The following is a 20,576-nucleotide window of genomic DNA, read 5'->3' as shown; positions in this document are numbered from 1 at the left end:
TGCTAGACTGGCTGTGTGCGTTCTTTGAGATAACTTGCCTTTGTTTAGTTAGATGAGTAGTGGTAGTACCAGCTTGCTACTATAGTAATCCTTGTGAAGAGTGGCTTTTAGATGCTGGAATAACTTTTATTTATGCATCATCCTCTGGAGAGAAGTCATATATATTGTTCCTATCTCCAACAAGGAAGGAAAATAGATACCAGCTTCTTACATTGAGGCATCAAATTGTTATTTGGGTAATTTAGAACTTTCCTGCTTGTTTTGGGCTTCCTATCTGAACATCGTGTTCAGAATTTTTTACAAGTATCTGTTTCACAGGAGTGACTATGAAGAAATGCCACTTCAGAATGGCCAAGCTATTAGAGCCAAGTATAAAGAGGAATCAGACAGCGATTGATTTTGATGTGGACAGACTTGTTCAGCTGGAATTAAACCAGTTCTGAAGTTTTCCTAGATGGACAACTTCCTTGGCTTCCTTACAGTTTGCTGTCATCTGAACACCTACTCCCAGGAAGGACATCCTGCTTCTGTTTCTGTTTACAAAGTTAAAACTGAAAAAAAGAATGCTTGAAAAGGTTGTGGTAAAAACCTAAGAAACCAAAATTTTTACATGTCTTATAAAATGCCTGATAGCAGGATGTCTGTGGACTAAAATCTTTAAGTCTATTTCCATTTAGAAGTATTGCTGATTATATGCTGATTTTAAAATTGCTTCTTTGCTGCTTGTTTGGGTTTTGGGGTTTTTTTGAGGATTATGTACAGCATCTGTTGCATTTGTGTTAGTTCCTTTGTATATTGTCCACTGCTGTACGAAGTGCCTCATTTCCCTTTCAGTTTCCTACCTTAGTCTTTTGAGCTGGAGGCAGGGAATGAAGTGGTTTAGGGTTTTCTCTCTTTTTTTTTAAAAAAAAAAAAAATGCAAGAAAACAGAAGCTTTCCATTCTTCCTTCAAAAAAGCGATATAGACTTAAGACCATTTTAAAAATTCATTTAAATGACTTTGCCAGATTTGTAGGTGCAAGATATGTGCAAATAGTCAAGTTCTAGTGAGCCAAAATAGCCTCAGTGGTGCAAAATTATTTGTATAACATGTTTCATAACACACTTTACCACCACAGCAGAAGTGTTTTGTTTTGTTTTGTTTTTTTAAGTAACCCTTTCAAATGGAAATACTTAGGCAGCAACAAATCTCAGAAAGAAGCCAATACTCTTCTTTCTGCGGTTTTTGTGTGCCGGAGGAGATTGTTACACTTACAGAGAATATGGTTTGAAAGTTTCATAGCAAATTAATTTCAAATTTCCAAACATTTCATTTTTAGAGGCTTTTTCTACATCAGAACTTTTCCTTAAATTGTATTAAGAGATAGTTAATCTATATCCTAGGAACAATTGTGGTTGCTCATGTATTGAACTTGCATGAGATTTAGCTTTTGAGCATATTCTGTGTATAGTTCAACTTTGTCATACCACAGTTGCCACCTGTACTGATCAGAACTTTAACTAGTACATTTTGTGATTATCTGTATTCCAGTCTGTGCTGGAACGGAGTTATACAGGAATTAAGTATTCCTAGTACAATGCTGCTGCTTCTCTATTTAAAAGTTGGTTTTCTCCTACACCGTTGTTCAGTTCTTTATTTAAGTGGATGCTGTTTGTTTCTAACTACTTTTGTTTTCAGGTACTTGACCTGTCTAAAAGTATCTTTTTTTTTTTTTTCATGGATTCATAACTGTGACTTACTCTTGTAAAATTTCTCTGCTCTGCTGCTGTAGAAAAGACTCTCAGAAGCACTGTTAATGTATTAGAAAATGGTGCTGGTGTACACTAGGGAATTGTACTCATCACTGAGCTATTTTAAGCAGAAGAGTGCAATGAAGTCCTACCAGACTTGCTGAACCGTATTGGGGAAAAAGTGGATTTGTTCTGCTTTGGTACATCAGCGTTCTAGCCCATTCCCATGAGCTCCTGATAGCTGTTCAGGATCATGAAGGGGAGAATTCACAGGATAGCAGTGTGCTTAGAGAGGACCAAAGGAACTGCTTCATGCGATTTCATCCTTGGTGACATAGAATAGTTCAGATTAAATTGGAGCTCTGCTAAAGACAAGTGTGATAAGATACTCTGTGTGTGTGTGTGTGAGAGAGAGAAAACTTTCTAAAATTATGTAGAGCTGTGAATTTTTTTGAGGGTATTTGACATTTAAAACTTTCTGTACCAGGGATCATTTATTTGTTATAAGCCAAAGCACTATTGTCTGGCTACAGCAAGGAAATTGCTGGGGTAAAGAGGAAAGCTTTTTTCCCTTTAATTTCTTAATTAATTGGTGTCAGTTTGGAAGAACATAAAGGAAAACATTAAAGAAGTATTTCAAGTTGTTGGTGGTTTTTTTTACCCAGTGAACGTGCTGTACATTCAGCACTTCCTTTTAGACTTTAACAAGTATGGGAGATGATCTCTGTATCCTAAAAGAGGAGAGCCCATTCTCATTTTTACTATTCCCCAGATGACTCCCTTGAGGCTTACAGCTGTTCGAATTTGCAGAGTCAGACTTGGGAGCCAAGTAGGCATCATTTGCATACCCCAAATCCTTTTGACTTTCATTGGAGTAACAGTGGCTACAGGAATTAGGACTTCAAAAATTGGTATTTACATGATCCTTATGTATTCAGATCTTTTTGGCTCTGATATTGTTTAATTCTGTTCTAAATTGTTCTGTAGAGATAAAATGTTTGATTTGACCAATATGCAAATTATACTAATGTTTCTTACCACAGTCTGAACTGGTTGTTACAGTTAACCCTGAAATACGCTGTCATGCTTTGGAATTTCATTAACTAAAGAAAATATTTTTCATCTGAGATTATGATTTTTCTCCTAAGATGTTCTCAGCCCATTTCACTTGCCATTTTGTTTGCATTAACTTTTCTACATCACTACATTCAAAGTGGAAATGGGAAAGCTGAGAATAGGAAATGTGTACTTCAAATAAGTATCTCACTATGAAAATAGTGAGAAAGCAGTTTCCTTGTTAATTTTTAGAGATTATATTTAAGCAATGTTTGCCATGCAAAATAGTTTTGTATTTCAGAAGTGCTAGAGTGTAATGGTAAGCTTGGTTGAAGCACTGTTGCATCAAATTAAATATACAGTAAAAAGGCAAAAGCAGTGAAGGAGATGAGGAAATAGTTTTGCTAGCAAGAAATCTCAATTTCCCTCCTCTTATTTCCACAACTGGAAAACCAGAGATGCTATGGATTGTCAACAGCTTGGGAGTAGGCGTCATAAATTCATCTCTGAGTAAAGTATTGTAACCTAAGGGTGAAACAGATGAGATCTGGATAAGAAACCAGCCTGGCTTTCCTTTCATTACAGCTAAAGTAATTACATATTCCCATCACTAGTGGAACTGAGTATGCAAAAAGGTCCCACAGCATACAGTGTTCCTGCTCTAAAGGAGATGCTGTCTATTAAATGACTGCAAGACTTCCATGGACACAATGATCAAGAGGAACTTTTAAGAAATCAATACTCACTGAGTGTGAGCCATTCACGGCAACCATTTTCTGTAGCATTTGCTTTAAAAATACCATTGGCGTTGGAATTGGTTGGGAACTTTCCTAGGACTGGCAAAGAACAGGAAGCATAAAGTTTAACACCAGTGAGGAGCAGCCAGTGCAACAGACCCCTGGCACTAACTCTGGGGAAAAGGGGAGGGTGGTTCCAGCTGGGAAAGACTTCGATCTGTTGTCTTTCTCTGAGCCAAAAGACAACTTTGTATCCATATGCACCTAATTTTTCCCCCCATTTCCTTTTGCTTATGCCAGTAATAACCTTTGCATTACTGTAAAACTTTTTTTAGAAGTTTGTAAATATGTAAAATGAAAATATGGAAAAATTGTGTACCAAAATGGTATAAAAATGTGTAAGATAAATGCTCTGTTTAATGAGAAGCTGTAATTAAATGCTGCTTTGAGAAAGTGTGCATGAGGACATGTGTTAAATATTCTGTGTGTCTAGTTGTGTTAATGACAGCAAATTATCCATTCATGTTGGAAAACTTCATGCTAATATGGAATATGAAGGAAAAAGTAATATTTTACTTGAAGCAAAAGTTGGGTATTGAGTTTCTTGGAAGACTTCATATGCATAAGCATTGTTAAATATGTTCATAATAAAGTTTTATATCTTTATATTGTATCTTGGTTTTATTTTCTTTCTAGTGAATAACTAACTGTACCACTTTCATAACTCAGACATTTTCAGTTTACATGTATTTTCTTGGGCATATTTCAACTTGGTTAATTGCATAAGGATGGGATCCAGGAGACTGTGTCAGTGCACACATTAACCAGGGAGTGGTGTTTTGGGTTGGCTTTTGGTTTTGTTAGTTGTTGTGTTTTTTGGGTTTTTTTTTAATTACCATGCCTGGGCTTGAAGGTGGAAGGACAGGTTGCTAATAGAGGAAGTGGCATTCTCAAATGGCTTGACAGTAGCTTTGCAAAGGCTTACTGTGGTCGTGCTGGCAGTGAAACTTTCCCTGGTGAACGCTGGTGCCAGCTACCTTCTGCCAACGTGTGCTTGTGTTAGCTGCTATCAGATGCCTCTGCCAGCAGGGCTGTAAGTTCTCCTACTTACCCTGCAAGGGATGCATCTGCTCAGCATACCCAGGAAGGGCGGCCCCACCTTCAACTCACTGGCCAGTAATAAAGCTTTAGAGAGGGTGAAGATGCTGCTGTCATTCATCTCCTCCTTATAGATCTGTATCTGAGGGAACTGGGGTTGTTTAGTCTGGAGAGGAGGCTGAGAGACCTTACTGGTCTCTACAACTGGTGTAGTCAGGTGGGTGGTGGTGTCTTCTCCCAAGTAACAAGCAATAGGATGAGAGGAAGTGGCCTCAAATTGTGCCAGGGGAGGTTTAGATTGGATATTAGGAAAAATTTCTTCACCGAAAGGACTGTCAAGCACTGGAACAGGCTGCCCAGAGAAGCGGTTGCATCGCCATTCCTGGAGGTATTTAAGAGACGTGTAGATGTGGTGCTTAGGGACATGGTTTAGTGGTGGACTTGGCAGTGCTAGGTTAACGGTTGGACTCAGTAATCTTTAATGTCTTTTCCAACCTAAATGATCTTCCAAGAGTCACCTCATAGCTGGTAGACTGCAAAAGTGATCACTTGGGGTGATGCCATTCCTTGTATAAACTCAAGGAGAGACTGAAATCTCATTGTGTGCTGAATAAAAGGGCTGTAAACATCTCTGCACAAATGGATACTTAACTTATTCCTGCTTTAACATCAGAGGTGGCCATGCTCACTTACCAGCAGCAGTTAATTCTGAAGCCATTGCCTTTAGGTTTCAGTTACACTAGCTAATGGTGGAAGACAGGTCATGCTCAGTTGTGGTACTTACTTACAGTAAATGATGCTGCCCCACTTCCCCTTTCCTCCTCCCCTCCTCCAGATCAGGGTTGACATGCCTTGATTTCTATAGCTGCAATCACATGAAGAGCCACAGCAGTAAGCTAGAGAGACAGGAAACAGTGACTGCCTTTCTAATTACCTTCCTGACTACACCAGCCCACTGTTTATGTTTTTTTTTTTTTTTTACAGCCAATTAATCACCTAGAGCAAGGACTCTGCATCTTGTCACCCTAATGCTTTGCTTTGACACTAAGATGAGCTGGCCAGTAGTCTTTGACAAAGGTGATTGATTAAAACTAAGGTGTTTGAAGATAATTCACATTTAAAAAAAAAAAATCAGTACCTAAACAACATCGAGACTGTAATATGCAATGTCTATAGTATTTTATAGAAAAGTGCTATCTTAACTCAGGGTGGGAGAGAACCAACACCCAAAAAACCCCAAACCTCCTTCTGTAGTCCTAAAACTTGCATTGGAAGCATTGGTTATTGCTCACACGTAAAACAACCTATAAAACTGTATCTGCCTTTCTGTAGCACAACTTCTGTTTTAATGCAACAGGGTTTGGGTTTTTGTTTTTTTTTTTTTTCCTCTCTCGTACAGCTTTTACAGTGACAAGCATCTCAAACTTTTTTTTTTCTGCAGATCAGCACATGCATGAACCAACAAACAGCAAAAAAAACCCCAACAAATTTGCTATTAACATGAACAAAGGACAAGGAATGTTTTAATGGCTTTACCAAGCAGCCAAGTGTTTCTAGAACTAAATACTGACTCAAAAGTGCACAGAACTATTTTAGCTGTAAATGAACAGCTGAGTAGGTATTACACTACCAGCATTATTCTGGCACGCTGATGGAAAGGAGCTAAAATATCCAACCATCCAGACTGAAAATTCCCTTAGCAATTCAGAGATCAAAGATTTATTCTCTTGATGACAAGTTTCTCTCACCCTGACAACTATTTCAGGCAGTTATTCAATCTATCTTGTTTTAATATTTTCTTTTTACAGGTGGCGTATCATTTCTGACACAGTACTCAGCATTGTTTCTAGTCAAAACCATGCTAAAACTCTCTCTGCTCCAGAAATACAAGGTATATGCTCCTCGGTATAAGGTATATACACTCAGTATAGCCCTGTAGCACCCACTAGGACATATGCTAGAATAAAGTAGTGGCTTGTGACAAAGCAGTTGTGTTTACAGAGATGCTTTGAAACTGGTATGCTAGCAGAAATAGATAAGCCTTACAGCTATATTAAAAGTCTCAAATATACCAAGCCCAAACCTGCTGAGAAGGCAGCTTTGTTGCCCTACTGACAGCAAAAGTGCATAGGAAGGAAGAGGATTGAAGCCTTGCCTAGCACTGGGTTTCTACACTCTGGATATGCTCAGTAGAGCTATCCCAGAGTTATTCCTGTGCACCTAGCACTATGAAAAACAAGTCCTTTCCTGTCAATTTTTCAGTATTATGTTTTTCCAGATCACAGAAATGTACTGTTGTATCAGCAGTCATCTCATTCGAAACAGCTTTAGTGATAACCCGAGTCTGAAAACATTTGACAGGGCTTCCTACATATAAGCAAATGCAGGTCACTCAGACTGATTCTAGCCCAGGAACACTCTCCCATACTTCCTTTGTAAGTAATTCTTTCAACTTCACTAGGTAGTCTGAAATTCATAGCATGCTCCCATTTTTAATTAGCTGACAAACCTTATCCAAGCCTATGCTGAAAACTTGTTTTACTTGTTATTCCTCTGCAACTTTACTCTAGGAGGCAAGAGACTTGATCACGTGTTATTCAGTCAAGTTGCCTTGAGGCAGTTTTTTCCTCCCTTTCAGAAAGAATCATGTTTCACCAACTATCAGAACTCATCGCACTCACTATCAGCAAAATCAATGTAGAAGGTAGCAGGTAAGTTCAAGACCCACTTAACACATGTATTGGCTGCAGCAGTGAATGATTACCTGTGTACAGCTTGCTGAGCACTTCCAGAATGTGAAAAACTTCCTACCTGTCTTTGTTCAATGAAAATACTTTTTTCTGTTATTGTTCCATGCCCTAAATACAATACAATCAGATTAAACAGGTCCCAAAAATGCAGCCAAGTTACTTTCTGATAAACATAATCTCATTTTCTTGCAATTTTGTAGTGACCTTGGCAAAATTATGGAAGTGCTTTGTATTCTGGTATGTACCTCAACTACTTTGAGGAGAATTAAAAGATTTGGAACTTTTTTTTTAAAAAACAAAAGAGTTAAATGAGTCACACCAATGGTTATGAATTTCAATAATTTAATGCAAACCAAGAGTACAAAGTGTGAAAGTCGGTGTCTCATTTATATTGGTCTTAAAAAAAAGAAATCTAGAGAAACTGTTTACACTGCAGCAGATTTCAGTATTAGCACCTTGAAGAGAAGTTCTTGAAGTGTTAAGACAGTATGGCAACACTGGTACAACACTAAATACAAACATAAAACATAAACCAACACATTTTCACATTTCTATGTTTGAAAAAAGTTACTTTAAAAGTATATTAAAACCAGAAGTTGTTCAGTGTATTCACAGTTTGAGTAGAGATGGAATCAAGTGCTGGAGTAGAAAAGAGAAGGATGAATGATTCCAAGGCCATTATATTGCAAGTCCGAAGGCACTGACAATACAGTACATAGTCTTATTCTCCCATCTCACAGTGCAGGTTCCTACAAATACAAAAAAGGATTTCAGAGACAGAAGCAAGCTACAGTGATTAAATGCATACCCTTATATGCATGTTTCTAATTGTTTACATTAAGAATCTTAAGAATGAAGCTTTCACAACAGCTAAGCATTTCATGCATAGAAGAGTTAGCATGACAGCCAAATGGAAAAAACACCAAACTGCATGCTATTACTCCAAAACTATAGTGCTTGGAGGAAAAAAAAGTATGCTGCCTGGTCTTCAGGGGACTAACATTAAAGTTGCTAGCTGAAAAATCCAACGGCTGTGCTCCTTACCATCACTGGAGTTGTCCCAGAAGCAAGAGCTTGCTGTATGTAGCCCGGCACCGTTCTTTTGCATAATCACACAGGTCACTGTTAATCAGCAGAGAAGCTTTTATTAATTTATGGCTAATATTAATTAACATTTAGCTACACTTTTGCTTTGCATAGTACATGCATATATACATGCTTATGAGTAATTTATAGACATGGTTCTTGCTAAGATCTTCCCCCACGCCCTAGCCATCAGTGCACTTGACTGTACCAGCTTTAACAGAAGAGAGAAAGTTGAGCTCACCGATATACTTGAAAGGCTTCCCCAGCTTTGTGAGTTGGCTTAGTGTTTGTTCCACCACACTTGTTGTCCACTGGTTCACTTTGCTGTGCTGGTAGGCATTGCCGCCTATCGCGCTTTCTATGGCCTATTGGCAACAAACACATAAAAAAGCTGCACCGCTGTCAATCTACAAGGCACCCATTAACCCATTCCAACAGGGAGCACTAAAGATGAGACCCCATACCCACAGAAAAAATCCTAAATCCTGCTTGTCAGAAGTGTTTTCAATTATTAAAGACCTTGCAGGTCAGAGCCAGGCACAGGGGAAATTATCATAGATTCCATCCTCTCTTCATTTTGTGATATTTTGATTATTTGTAATTCATATCCCAATGTCCCAAAGCCAGAGTTATGAAAAGGGTCTTGCATTTAAGCAGTCCTGTAGAGACTAAAACAATGCACACAAGAATGGCTCATTCACACATATTCTTCTACAGAAATGAACTTCAGATTTTTTCAGCAGAATCATTTTTGGGAAACAAAACTCCAAATAAAACCAAAAGACCCATTTAGTTGCTAGTTATTAATAGAGCAGAAGCCTTCAGCCAAATAATCCATTTTGCTATGAGGATAGTTTCCCCTTTAAGATACAAATAAAAGTATGTTAAAGCTGCATGGTTTTCATTGATGTATTTTTCCTCACAGAAATTGTATAAAAAAATCACCACAAAATTATTTCAGATTCAGATGAGACAGGAAAACATGTGTATTCAATTTACAGAGTCTGACCAAAACAGCTGTTTTCCAACAAGAAAAAGATTGCATTAGTCTACAAGAGGAATTTTGGACACAAAACCCAAATCCCTCTGTAAATTTTCTAGACAGGAAATTAATGTTTCTTAGCAACAAGAATAGTTCAATCATTTCAAACAAATATGAACTCATTTTGGAGGAAAAACATCTCAAAAGAACACAGTAACATGAATATGCAGACAGCCTATAAAAAACCCTGTATATTACTGAAACATAAAAATCTATCTCTATAGAGTTTAACATAAAACACCCCCCTAGAAATTCTAAAGGATTCTAATAGGGATACACTGCAACCAGAGCGAAGCATATGAAATTAATTTAATTATCTTTTGGATTTGTAATACATATCACAACTAAAGCTAGGTATCATTTCCACTTAAAGTACGTACATTGGTTAACAATTATCTACACTTTGATAGCAACCTATCTAGAAATCTATTACATTTCAGATCTTCTTGAATGCCTTTCAGCACACAGCATACAACATACTATACTTTCACACCAACGAAATGAAAGTGTTAGTTTACCTCTTTAATGATGCTACTAACTTCATCAACAACAAAGGAAGTCTACAAAAAAAGTAGAATTTTAAATAATCAGTGAACACATTCTTCTGTTTACAGAGTTCAAGCTTTGTTAAGAACATGCAATAGAAGCTTAGTTCATGCTTGTCAGATTTCCTGCAAGTCAGAAGATACCGGGTCTTCTTTATTGGCTCATACGTACTCAGGCTCCCTGAACCCAGCCAAGTTAACATTCCTAGCAAAGTAATGAAAAGTAACATGATCTAATATTGGCTGGCCTTCTGAGATAAAGTTTTCAAATTTTAACTTGAAAGAATTTTAAAATAATATGTATAGCAGTTCTGTACATATATATTCTCATTTTACAGTAAGCATTAATGTCCACAATCCACAGTAGGGTTACAGAGATAACCTTAGTGTGCAGACACAGCTTACAGTTAAATGAAACCGACATCTCCAGGGCACTGATGTGGACAAAACACCAATTCACAGCTCAATGAAAAGCCATCATGACAATTTCAGCTGGGGATGAGAAGAAAACTGCCCCTTGGAAACCAAAGGGCAGTTTTGGTTCACTCTAGCTCACTGAACTTCCCACGACCTACAGCCTTCTCTCAGGCTCCAGGAGTAAACACACGGAATGGGGACAGAGAAGGCCCCAACATTTTATTAATCTTAAAACTACTACCTGTTTACTTGTACAGTTAGTATGTTTTCCTGTTTCAGTCCCTCAGCTATTGCTGCCTTCCATGTAAGGTGATTAAAACAAGATGCCACCACTGCCAGGGGCAGCCCACCACCCCCAGCAGCTCAGGGAGCCCTAAGAGGCAGGATCCTGCACAGCGCGGCAGTGAGCCACGCGCTGGCTGCTTGCACGCAGGCAGTTTTATTCCTCGTATCTCACAGCCGCACCTCACAAACCAGAAGAAAGGAATCAGACAAAAGGCACATAACAGCAAACTAATTTCAGAAGACTGAATAAGGATTTCAAAATTAACCTAATAAGCATATGTTGACTGAATTTTCACTGGGAGGTCTGTCAGATTTTCCAGCTGGCAATCACAAATAACAGCGTAATTCAGGTGTGCAGGCATGACGTAGTTACACCTGCTCAGGAAAATTTCAACTTCATAAACTTTTGGTCAGAAGGTGAAGTCAAGTCAGCTTCAATGACATGACATTCATAAACATGTGAGAGGCTGAGTGTTCTCCATGACAGAAGAAACAGCACACCTCAGGAGACATGCAGGCAATGCTTTTTCTGTAACTATTCAGAGGCACCAACTTGCTCACACACTTCAACACTTTTAAAAGCTTTTATGTGCTGTGGCACACTGGCTTTTATTTTCAGCTTCTTGACTTTAATTTAATTTTAATATGCCTCATTTGTTTTCATGGTATTAAATTTTATGGGTACTAACAGTCTAAGGTGCATGACTGTATTTAACCAAGTAAGAGCTACAATTATCAAATTATTCTTTCCTATAGAGCGTAAGTTAAGAATACACATGCCAGACGTGCCGACAGACGTGAAGCATGCCATCAGGCAAGCTGATAAACTATACAGTTTTTTCTTCACAAAGTCTAGAAATCTGCTCAGAAATGCCTTTGAGTGAGCACACAGTTCACCAAGATTAACTGAATTAAATTCAACCCAAGTTCTCGAAGGTATCTAGAATCTAATTTGTACTGAAACAAGTGGGAAAGAGCCATAGATAGATTTGAGAATTTGGTTCTAGAGTTGCTGTTACTTCTCAAATTTTTCCCTTTTTGGGGATGAGAGCATATATGGGTTTAGATACATGACAAAACAGAACATAAAGTTCCCATATCCAACGTTGTGATTTATGTAGTATAACTAAGCTGCCAAATAATACAACACTACTAGTCCATCTTTTAGTAAGATGATATAAACATTTTTGTATTAAAAAAATAAAGGGAAAAAAAATCAGAAGCTCTATGATTTCCCTGTGCTACCCCTCTGGCACAAGGAAAGCAGATGTGATGTTCCCAATACCTTCTTTAAAAGGGGTGCTCCCAGACAACGAATGCAAACTGCAAAGCTGTGGGGGTTGTTTTTTTTTTTAGTAATTCTGAGGACATTTTTGAAAACAGCTATAAGAATTATGTTCGAGTATGTTAATTTTTTTTTTTAATATCTGTAACTGTATAACACAGGCCAGGCCCAGCAATCGGGACAAGGCCTTTAGAATAGCACAAGCCTGACACACCTTCACCCCTAATACTGCTTTGCTATTGTTTAACCAAGTGAGAATGCAGCTGTTTAAGAACAATGCAGCAAATTGTTACAGCTCAGAAAAACTGTCCCTCTGCAAGAGCAACACTTGCTGGGTCGTCATTTAGCATGATAAAGACCCTTGATTTATCCGACTTTGTAGCTTGGTTAGTGGAGTATAATGGCACAGCTGTCTCATTAGTGCGCCTGTAACATGCAGGCTATCTGCCTGAACTCTTCATCCCCTCACAATTAGCTTATCCAAGTCCTCCTCACGCTGACCTAAACCGGACCAGCAAACCTTCTCTACCGCAGCACACTGCTTCAGCCTGCTGGTGGTGAAGCCAGACACCATGACGCTCCTCGAGCATTTTCTCCGAGTGATTTGCAGCGGCAACTTTCGGGAAAGAAGCACGCGTGGGTCGACGCCAGGGAAGAGGAGCCCAGCGAACACCCGAAACGCAGACAAGGAGCTGGCCCACCGGCATGGCCGGTAACCAGATCTTTTCACGCCGCCAGAGGGACGGCGAGCTCCAGGGCGGCTCCGGCCCGCCCGGGTGGCAGGAACAAAGGCTGGGCCTGCCTCCAGCCGTTGCCCGGGACGCGCAGCTCACAGACACCACCAGCGCCCAGCGCCATCCCGCGCGATGGGGGGCGAGGGGCTCCCAGCGACCCCGGGCTCGTCCGAGGGAGAGTGAGGGGTGAGGTCCGAGGCGGACAGCTATCGCCTGAGACCCTCCGCCGGCCCGCAGCCTCCCGAAAGGAGAAGCCAGGGCAGCCCCGAAGCTGCCCACCCCCTGCCCCTCACCCCAGTGCGTTACCTCCTCCGCTGACTGGAAGTCGTCCATTTTCCCGGCGAAGCCCCTCACGCCGCAACCGACACCCCGGCACCGCCCCCTCACCACCGCGCCCCACGCGCTGGCCGCTGCTCGCGGTGCGCCTGCGCCTCCGGCTCCGCACCCCCGCCCGTATCAGGCTACAGCGCCCGAGGCACTTGCGCAGTGCTGCCCGCGGGCGGCGGGCCCGACCACCGAAGCCGCTCGGCGCTCTACGCCCACGCCCGTCTCTGCTTGGGTTCACTGCAGCCCGGTGCTTCCCTGGCCGAACGGCTAACAGTGCGCCTGCGCACTCCTGCCCCCTCACCCCGCTGCTCTCTTTACGCCTGCGCAATACGCTCTCCGCTGTTCGGGCGCGTAGCAACGCGGGAGCGTCGCGGTGGCTGTGTCGGCTGTCGCTACGGGGCCCGGCCTACCCGGCGCCCCGCAAGATGGCGGGGTTTCCATAGTGACAGCGCGGCGGTGCCTGGCCGGGATCTGGGCTGGGAGATGCCGCTTGGCTGGGTGGTGGGGACCGCCATCACATTGTCAAACCTAAAGCCTGGGGCTGAAAGAAGGCTGCTCGCCACGGTTGTGTTTTTAAGCCAGATAGCTTGCCGTTCGTGTTCAGTGGGCGTGCCTGAACAGAGGTGGATCCTAGAGGAGAAAATAACTTACTGGGGGCAAGCGCAAAGGCCTTTACTGAGGCAGGAATAACCAGCTCTGTAAATGCAGACAGGGCAGGACCAGCTCACTCGGTAGCCGTTCCATAGACAAGAGTAGGGGAGCATGTTAGGTATGATTTACCTCAGTCTGTCATACGATGTTATTGTTAAAAAAAGAGATGTTGTACTGGGACATGTAAATGAAAGTATAGCTTGCAGGATGTCGGAAGCAGCATTTCTATTGTACTGTGGGCAGTAAGGCCTCACAAAGAATGCCGTGTCCAGTTTTAGGCGTTGTATTTCAAAAAGGTCATGAGTGAGTTACAGCCTCAGGGCCCCAAGGGTGTGGACAGGCCCCAGCTGCCTGGATCAGCTCAGCTGTGGCCTCCACCCCTGTGCCCTCTCCTCCAGGCCTGTGTCTTCTGCAGACCTTGGCTCTACATTTTCGCCTTGTCTCCAGTCCTGTGTCTGGCCCTGCCTCCTGCTTCTCCTGAAGAAGATGATCTTGACCAGACACCTCACTTTAGGACTGTTGGAGTGCCCTGTAGGCAGCACCCGCTCTGCCTGCCCTGCTGGGATATGGCAGGACTGCAGCTGGCTGCTGAGCTCACCCTCAGCCCCTCTCCTCTGAGCACTGTGCTTGCTGCTCCCTCTTGAGCAGAAAGCAGAGACCAAAAAAGTGAGGCCTATGGGAATGCTGAACAAGTGGTGATTTTTAGACAAAAGAATAAAAGGCTGTAACGTGGTTATATTCTTAGCGTGTATAAAATAATGCAGCAGTTTTCCATGTCCAGGGGTGAGAGGGGAAAATACAATGAGATAAAATTGTGACAGTTCAGGTTTTGTTTAAATATTAGGGGAAAGTTGGCAGTAAGGTTAACATTCCTCAGCCTGGCTTTGTGATGCTGCAGATCTGTTGCTGTGGGCAGTTACAATCCTCAGGCTTTTTCTGTCTTTTATTTGGTTAAAGTTTTGCCTGAAATTAAACCCAAATATTATTTGTTGGGCTTAGCTCTGTCCCACACTAACAGTTGCTTTCTCTTCAGTGATACAGTTGAAGAAAGTAATTGAACTTGCCATACACAGATGGAAGTGTTTGAGCCTCTTTAACTTCATGAGGTTATAAAATTGCAGGCTGATTAATTTTGCTATGTGAATAGGATTGCAATGCTTTGTTTAATTTTAACTAAAAATAATATTTCTTAAAACACCAAGAAGGGCTTCTGCATTGTACATGCAGTTTATCTGGTAGAGCCAGGACCAAGAAAGGAGATTGACCTGCAAGAACAGCCTCTCTTCTTTTCCAGGCTTTGAAATAATTTGGATGTAATTTTGAACTTCATTACTCATACTTGGTTCTGTAATAGAATTGGGATATCCAATCCAAATATTTTAATTTCTAATCATTATCTGATATCAGATTTCCAGTTAGGAGGTAAAATAATTTTCTTCTTTTTGTAGATGCATTAAAAAAATGAATTATATTGAACTTTTATCTATACTAATTGCTTTGTCATTCAGACATGAATAGAAAACATTTTGTTTCCAGGAAATAACTGTTTACGATACAAGCGGTGTTTTCTGTGCAAGTCCTAGGGAGACTGAGGTTAGTAGTATTTTCACATCTATAGTATCAGAAAAAGAAATCATGTAGAACTTGAAGCCACTTCTCTTCCTGTGTGTGAAGCAGGAGACTGAGCGTATTTTGCTGATATCAGTCAGCTTGTATAGTTTCTTGTGTTGAGTCTTTTTTTAACCTTAGAAAAATGAATAACTTCTCTTTGCTAGTTGCTGTTGCTGGTAACAAAATCAGCGACTTGGCAAATGCTGTTGTAATGCTAGAGCTCTTCTTTGAGTGCGTTTGCTTTTAGCTGTTTCGGGGATGCTCCTCTGTACATACATCAGTCTAATTTTGGTGCCCGAAGGAAGGAGGGTGGAGAACAGCCACCAGCTTTCTTTAAGGAAAGATAAATAAATAATAAGAGTGCTACTCATCTCTTAAAAGCAGTTTACTTCCACACATCTTTGTTTGATGGCTGCTGAAAAGGTAAGGACATCTTTTTAATGTGTTTGTATGATATTGCACAGGGGGGGATGCATTTTAACTTACTGGAACAGTGTTTTTTAGACTGCAAAGATTTCATGGAAAGACCACAACTGGAACTTTAAAAAGTTTTGTTGGGTTTTTGGGGGGTTTTTTTTGTTTGTTTGTTGTTGGGTTTTTTGCTTCAAGTGCTGGGATAGGATGTTATTAAAATCACCAGATATAACTTCGGTAAAATATTATGAAAGAAGTTATAAAAAATTTGCATGTGTGTATGCAAGGATGTAAAAATTAAACTGTTGCAGCCAGGTAGTATAAAGTAACACCTGTAATTTTCTTAATTAAGAATAAATTTATGTGATTGGCCTCTGCCGAATAAAGTAGCCATAAATTCCAGGAGCCTTTGTGATCATTTTTACTCTGAACCTTCTTAATCTGTGTCCTAGCTACTGATGCATTACATCCATCTTCTGAGTTAGTGGATGAAGTTATCCAATTATCTCAAGTCAATGAAGGCTGTGGCTTTAGAAGATCAGTTTATTTATACTTATTTAATTGTCACTATTTTGCTAATGCTTAAGAATCTGAAAGGAGATCAATAATACATTACGTGCAAAATTGCTTTCAGAAAAAGTAGCTTGCTAACTCGGGCATTTCTAAGTTCAAAAACTTAAAAAATAACCTACCTTTTGCATACTTAATCTTGTCCTAGGTAGGCCTTTTGATTGATGTTTAGTTACGTAACTGTTTTAGCCTGATAGAAAATAAAAAAGCCTGGTCTTCTGAGATTACACTATGTCTCCTAAAACGTGACCACGTTGGTCATCCTATCTCCTTTACGATGGCTTTGAGACTTTACATGATATTTTCAAAAAGCTACTGATCCTTCTCCAAGGTGCCTGACACTGGATTATTTTAAATACATAATTTAAAATAATGCTTGAACAAAATATTTTGTAAGCTTTGTGCTGAAAAGGGATCATGGTATTTACTAAAGACGTTGCTGTTGCTTTTGGTTTTACATAGAAGATGGTTGGCTTTGAGGTTAGCTGATGGTGTAAAACAGCTAGCTAGCTGGATTCGATGGGTAAACGTGAAAAGAGGGCATCTGTGAAGGTTAAGATTAGGTTTTTGGCAGTAATAAAGAAGTGGTGTTTTCAGTAATGACCCTCTTCAACAGGAAAAAGCAATCTAATGCAAACAGTTTTGGTGTTAGAAAGGCTCTTCTTTTACAATGGTAGAGAGCTTTTCAGACCAATTTGAACACCTCTGTGAAATGATTACAAGTTCGAGTCTGTTGTGGGACGCAAAGATTATCCCCCATTTTGGAGGATGTAGTACTTTATTTTTTCTTAAAGCTACCTCATAATTAAACTAGATTTTGAGTTATCTTTGAATGTGCAAGAAAAATTGACAGAACACGACAATCATCTGAGCTTAAATCTTTATGAAGATTTTAAAAAAACCCAAACAACTGTAGGAATGTCGAGGTGCAATATTGATAGAGTTTCTGGCTACATGATGGATTTTAACCTTTATTCTGTGCAGCACGTGATGATCTCGCCCAGCGATGAAAGAGTCACGGGGGCTTTTTGTCTCTCTGCATAGTGCAGATACAGTAGGACGTAGGGCCCCTGGCACTTCGCTCTGCACTATATTTGTTCTGTTGTTTGGTGCCAGGAGATTGTTAATCTTTCCATCCTAGCCCTTGTAGAGGTCTACTGCTGGCATTAAATTAAATGCTTATGATTTATACGAATAGGATATGAAACGTAGCAATAGACCAACTGATTTGGATGATGGTCTTTGCTGTATCACTGACAAGTTGAAGAATCCTGCCCTGGCTGGGGCAGAACCTGTGTCTCCTGGGGGGGTATAGCTGCAAGCAAGACAAGGTGGAAACAAGGGGAGGATCTAAGATGTTCCTTCCCTCACACCATTTAAATTTGTGCAAACTTGAATAGCTGAAATCATAATTAAAAAAAAAAAAAAAAGCCTCTCTCAGATTCTGTATGCCCCCAATATTTTTCATGCACTAAGATGTCATCCGAAATTCAGTTCCCAAAACAGGCTTGAAATATGGAAAACTTTGTGCTCTTCTGTGAAGAAGGGAGGTGGTCCTTTTTTAAAGAATTTGAAGAAGATATCAAATAGGAACTATTTCTGTGCTTGCTTAACTGCAGGTGTTGCTCTTAGTAACTGTTTTACAGTGGTACGTTCTTAATAGCTTTATAAGACATTTATATATTTTCTTTAATATCACTAGAGCGATTTTATTGGATCTACCTAATAATGACTATCATGAATTTGCTAGCGTTTACTGATGCTTCAGCAGGATTTTCTGATGATGTAGATATGCTAGCCTTTGGAAATCCTTGGAGTTTATAGAAAGCATAACTTATGCTGTAATGGGTGTTTTGGTATCCTGTATAGTGCAGAGGTCCCCGAGTTTGTGCTGACTGCTCCTCCAGATTGTATTGACTTAAGTGGAGTTGAAGGCTCTAAACATGCTCATCAATCCTGGGAGGTATCTGGAGGTAAAAAATGAAAGCAGGTGAAGCATGCAGGGGCCTTTGAAAATGACATATATTGTGCTAAAAAATTGCTCAGGCTTTTTAGGTTTCAACTGAGTAATTTCCTGTGAAATTGCAGTTGGTAAGGAAATAAAATATGATTATGCCTATCTCTCTCTTTTTTGTTTCCACAGGAAACCAATTTTTTTTTTCTTTGTTAACATTGCTTCTGTGAAATGCTTTGTCCTTTTGATGTCTATTGAAGCGTTTCACAAAAAATGTAAAAGAACAAAATAAATACTGTTTATAAATACAAATTATCACCACCTGCTTTTTTGTGGGAAATTAAGTAACTTAATTGGGGCAAGCTGTATGTAAAGTAATTCCCTGCACTGACAAAAATCCATTGTCACTATATATCTGAAGGGGTTTTTTTGCCTTTTTTTTTTAAACTTAAAACTCACAGTATTTTTAAAATAATGATCCAGCAATGCAGACAGTTGGTCAGATTCTCAGCTGAGGTCCATCAGTGAAGCATCAGTAACTGCTCTGGGAAAGCTTTATCCAGTCCCAGTGTCTAGACCTACTGCCTAGAGCCTGACTGTATGTATTTAGTTCAGATTAAGTTTGAAACACTTAACCAATTTTCATGTACACGTCTTTAATATTTGGTGTACCATCAGTGGAACACTCTTACATTTCTTGTAATACATCCTAGACAGTAGTATTAAAACTGAATATGGTGTGTAAGCTGAATTGGATTGAATAATCATTTTATTTCTCTATGTCACTGCAAAATATATTAAAATTATTTTCTATTTTAGTGGGAGTTTTACAAAAGTGAAGGTCACAGAGTATATCCCAAATACAGTTGTGATTCTGTTTTAATTTTATGCTTCTCATATTTGTACATTAACATCATCAGTTTGTGGTCAAAATTGTTAGCGCACTGAGCTTGAAATAATATATTATCTCTTTCGTGTTTGTGTGTATTAACAAAGATAATAGCATTATTGGGTATTAAATTGCTTATCTAGACTTAACAGACGTAGGTAATCTGTAGAAGTGACTCTCAGAGGGTGTCTTTCCCCCTTTCCTCTTAGGCTTGTAATGTTTTGTCTTTTCAGTAAGATGAGATCAGAAAGGGGCATTTTTGTCTCAACCAGTACGACTTTTTCAGTCATGGGGCCTGTAGGCCTGTGTTCAGAACTAACCTAAGCTTCTTTATTGGTTGTTTAATGTTGACTGTACAAAAATGTGAAGGTACGTGGCTGAGTGTTAATGGACAATATGGTGCCACTGTCTGAAGAACAGAATTGTCTTAAAACCTCTGCTGTATCTGAATTAATGCATGAAAGGTCTGAGTATAGCAAAATGTGGTCTTCACATACTATTTGAAATGTCTTGAAGAGGTAAGGAGAAGAGATAATAACATGTATTCTTTTTTCCCCCTAGGCCCAGAAATCCCACATCTGCAAGACCAAATAAAAAAAAAAAAACCATTCCCCCCCGCTCCTTTACACCATCTCTTGGTGAATTGTCCCTCTGTCTCGTGAGAGTTAAAGCCCTATCTGGGGGACCTTGCTGCAAGCTCTCAACCACTCTCAGCAAAACAAAGAAAAGAACAAGTTCTTTCATGTTAAAAAGACAAGCCTGTTGTGACCTTGCTAACTGTTCATATTCCCTGGGTAGCAGAGACTCTTAAATGATGACTTGTGTGAAGACAGACACGGTTATTTTTCTCTTCACGGGTATGACACAGTGAAACGTAGCACCAATCAAGTAAGAGCGCAGGCACTTAGTAAACACTCAGACCACATTAGACTTCATAAAGTTGTATCCATCATTCTGGATCTAGTAGAACCATAGGACGGGAATCTACAAAATAAGTGAAGTTTGGCGAAAATGGCCAGTGAATTTAATCTAAACTTCTTGAAGGAATTGGAACGAGAGGCTGTCCTGGAAGTCCTGTACCGTGACCAGATGGTGAGAAAAACAGAGGAGGAAAGAATAAGGTATCTGTAGTTCCTCTATTCCTGTATTTCTGTTCCTTTTTTCTCAGAAGTTCTTCCTCTTTGCCGTCCTTCCAAATGTATCTTTTTTTTTCTTTTTTTTTTTTTTTAAAAAACTTCTTGTTAGCTAATGCCTTTTTATTCTTTGGGAAAACTAAGGGTTATCCAGAGCCTCTTGGATTTACTCTTACTATTCACTACTCTACAGTAAAGATGAGCAAATACTATTCAGTGAATAATCTACTTGATGAATTTTAATTCTAGCCTTAAATAGAA

At 39.8% G+C, this 20,576-nt stretch overlaps 3 protein-coding genes across 9 annotated transcripts in view; 2 read left to right on the top strand and 1 right to left on the bottom strand.

Moving 5' to 3' along the window:
- The window catches only part of TMEM181 (transmembrane protein 181), a 36,025-nt gene extending 31,835 nt beyond the window's left edge, over positions 1-4,190 (top strand). For all 3 annotated transcript variants that reach the window (XM_054821311.1, XM_054821312.1, XM_054821314.1), the window contains exon 17: positions 319-4,190. In XM_054821311.1, the coding sequence (XP_054677286.1) occupies positions 319-397 (79 nt within the window). In that variant the 3' untranslated portion in view covers positions 398-4,190. The remainder of the gene's footprint in view (positions 1-318) is intronic.
- A 3,510-nt stretch (positions 4,191-7,700) lies between these two features.
- On the bottom strand, positions 7,701-13,359 carry DYNLT1 (dynein light chain Tctex-type 1). Its single transcript, XM_054822493.1, has 5 exons — positions 13,073-13,359; positions 10,019-10,060; positions 8,700-8,823; positions 8,417-8,494; positions 7,701-8,121 (listed from the first exon to the last, which is right to left on the bottom strand). Exons 1-5 carry the CDS (start codon positions 13,097-13,099, stop codon positions 8,051-8,053), a joined length of 342 nt encoding a protein of 113 aa, XP_054678468.1. The 5' UTR covers positions 13,100-13,359; the 3' UTR covers positions 7,701-8,050.
- A 2,021-nt stretch (positions 13,360-15,380) lies between these two features.
- SYTL3 (synaptotagmin like 3) overlaps positions 15,381-20,576 on the top strand; it is a 34,303-nt gene continuing 29,107 nt past the window's right edge. For 3 of the 5 annotated variants that reach the window (XM_054821462.1, XM_054821461.1, XM_054821460.1), the window contains exons 1-2: positions 15,381-15,778; positions 19,744-20,303. In XM_054821462.1, the coding sequence (XP_054677437.1) occupies positions 20,194-20,303 (110 nt within the window). In that variant the 5' untranslated portion in view covers positions 15,381-15,778; positions 19,744-20,193. The remainder of the gene's footprint in view (positions 15,779-19,743; positions 20,304-20,576) is intronic. The other 2 variants (XM_054821465.1, XM_054821464.1) reach the window with 1 other exon arrangement.

Source organism: Grus americana, chromosome 3 (assembly GCF_028858705.1).
Source record: "Grus americana isolate bGruAme1 chromosome 3, bGruAme1.mat, whole genome shotgun sequence".
In the NCBI taxonomy this organism is placed as follows: domain Eukaryota; kingdom Metazoa; phylum Chordata; class Aves; order Gruiformes; family Gruidae; genus Grus; species Grus americana.
This window is presented reverse-complemented; position numbering and strand designations above follow the sequence as displayed.

Coding starts and splice junctions, on each gene's coding strand:
- DYNLT1 (XM_054822493.1), bottom strand. CDS start 13,099: ATGGACGACTTCCAGTCAGCGGAGGAG. Junction 8,824..10,018: donor TTAGTAGCATCATTAAAGAG/GTAAACTAACAC, acceptor TGTTGCCAATAG/GCCATAGAAAGCGCGATAGG. Junction 8,122..8,416: donor CTGGGACAACTCCAGTGATG/GTAAGGAGCACA, acceptor TTGTATTTGTAG/GAACCTGCACTGTGAGATGG.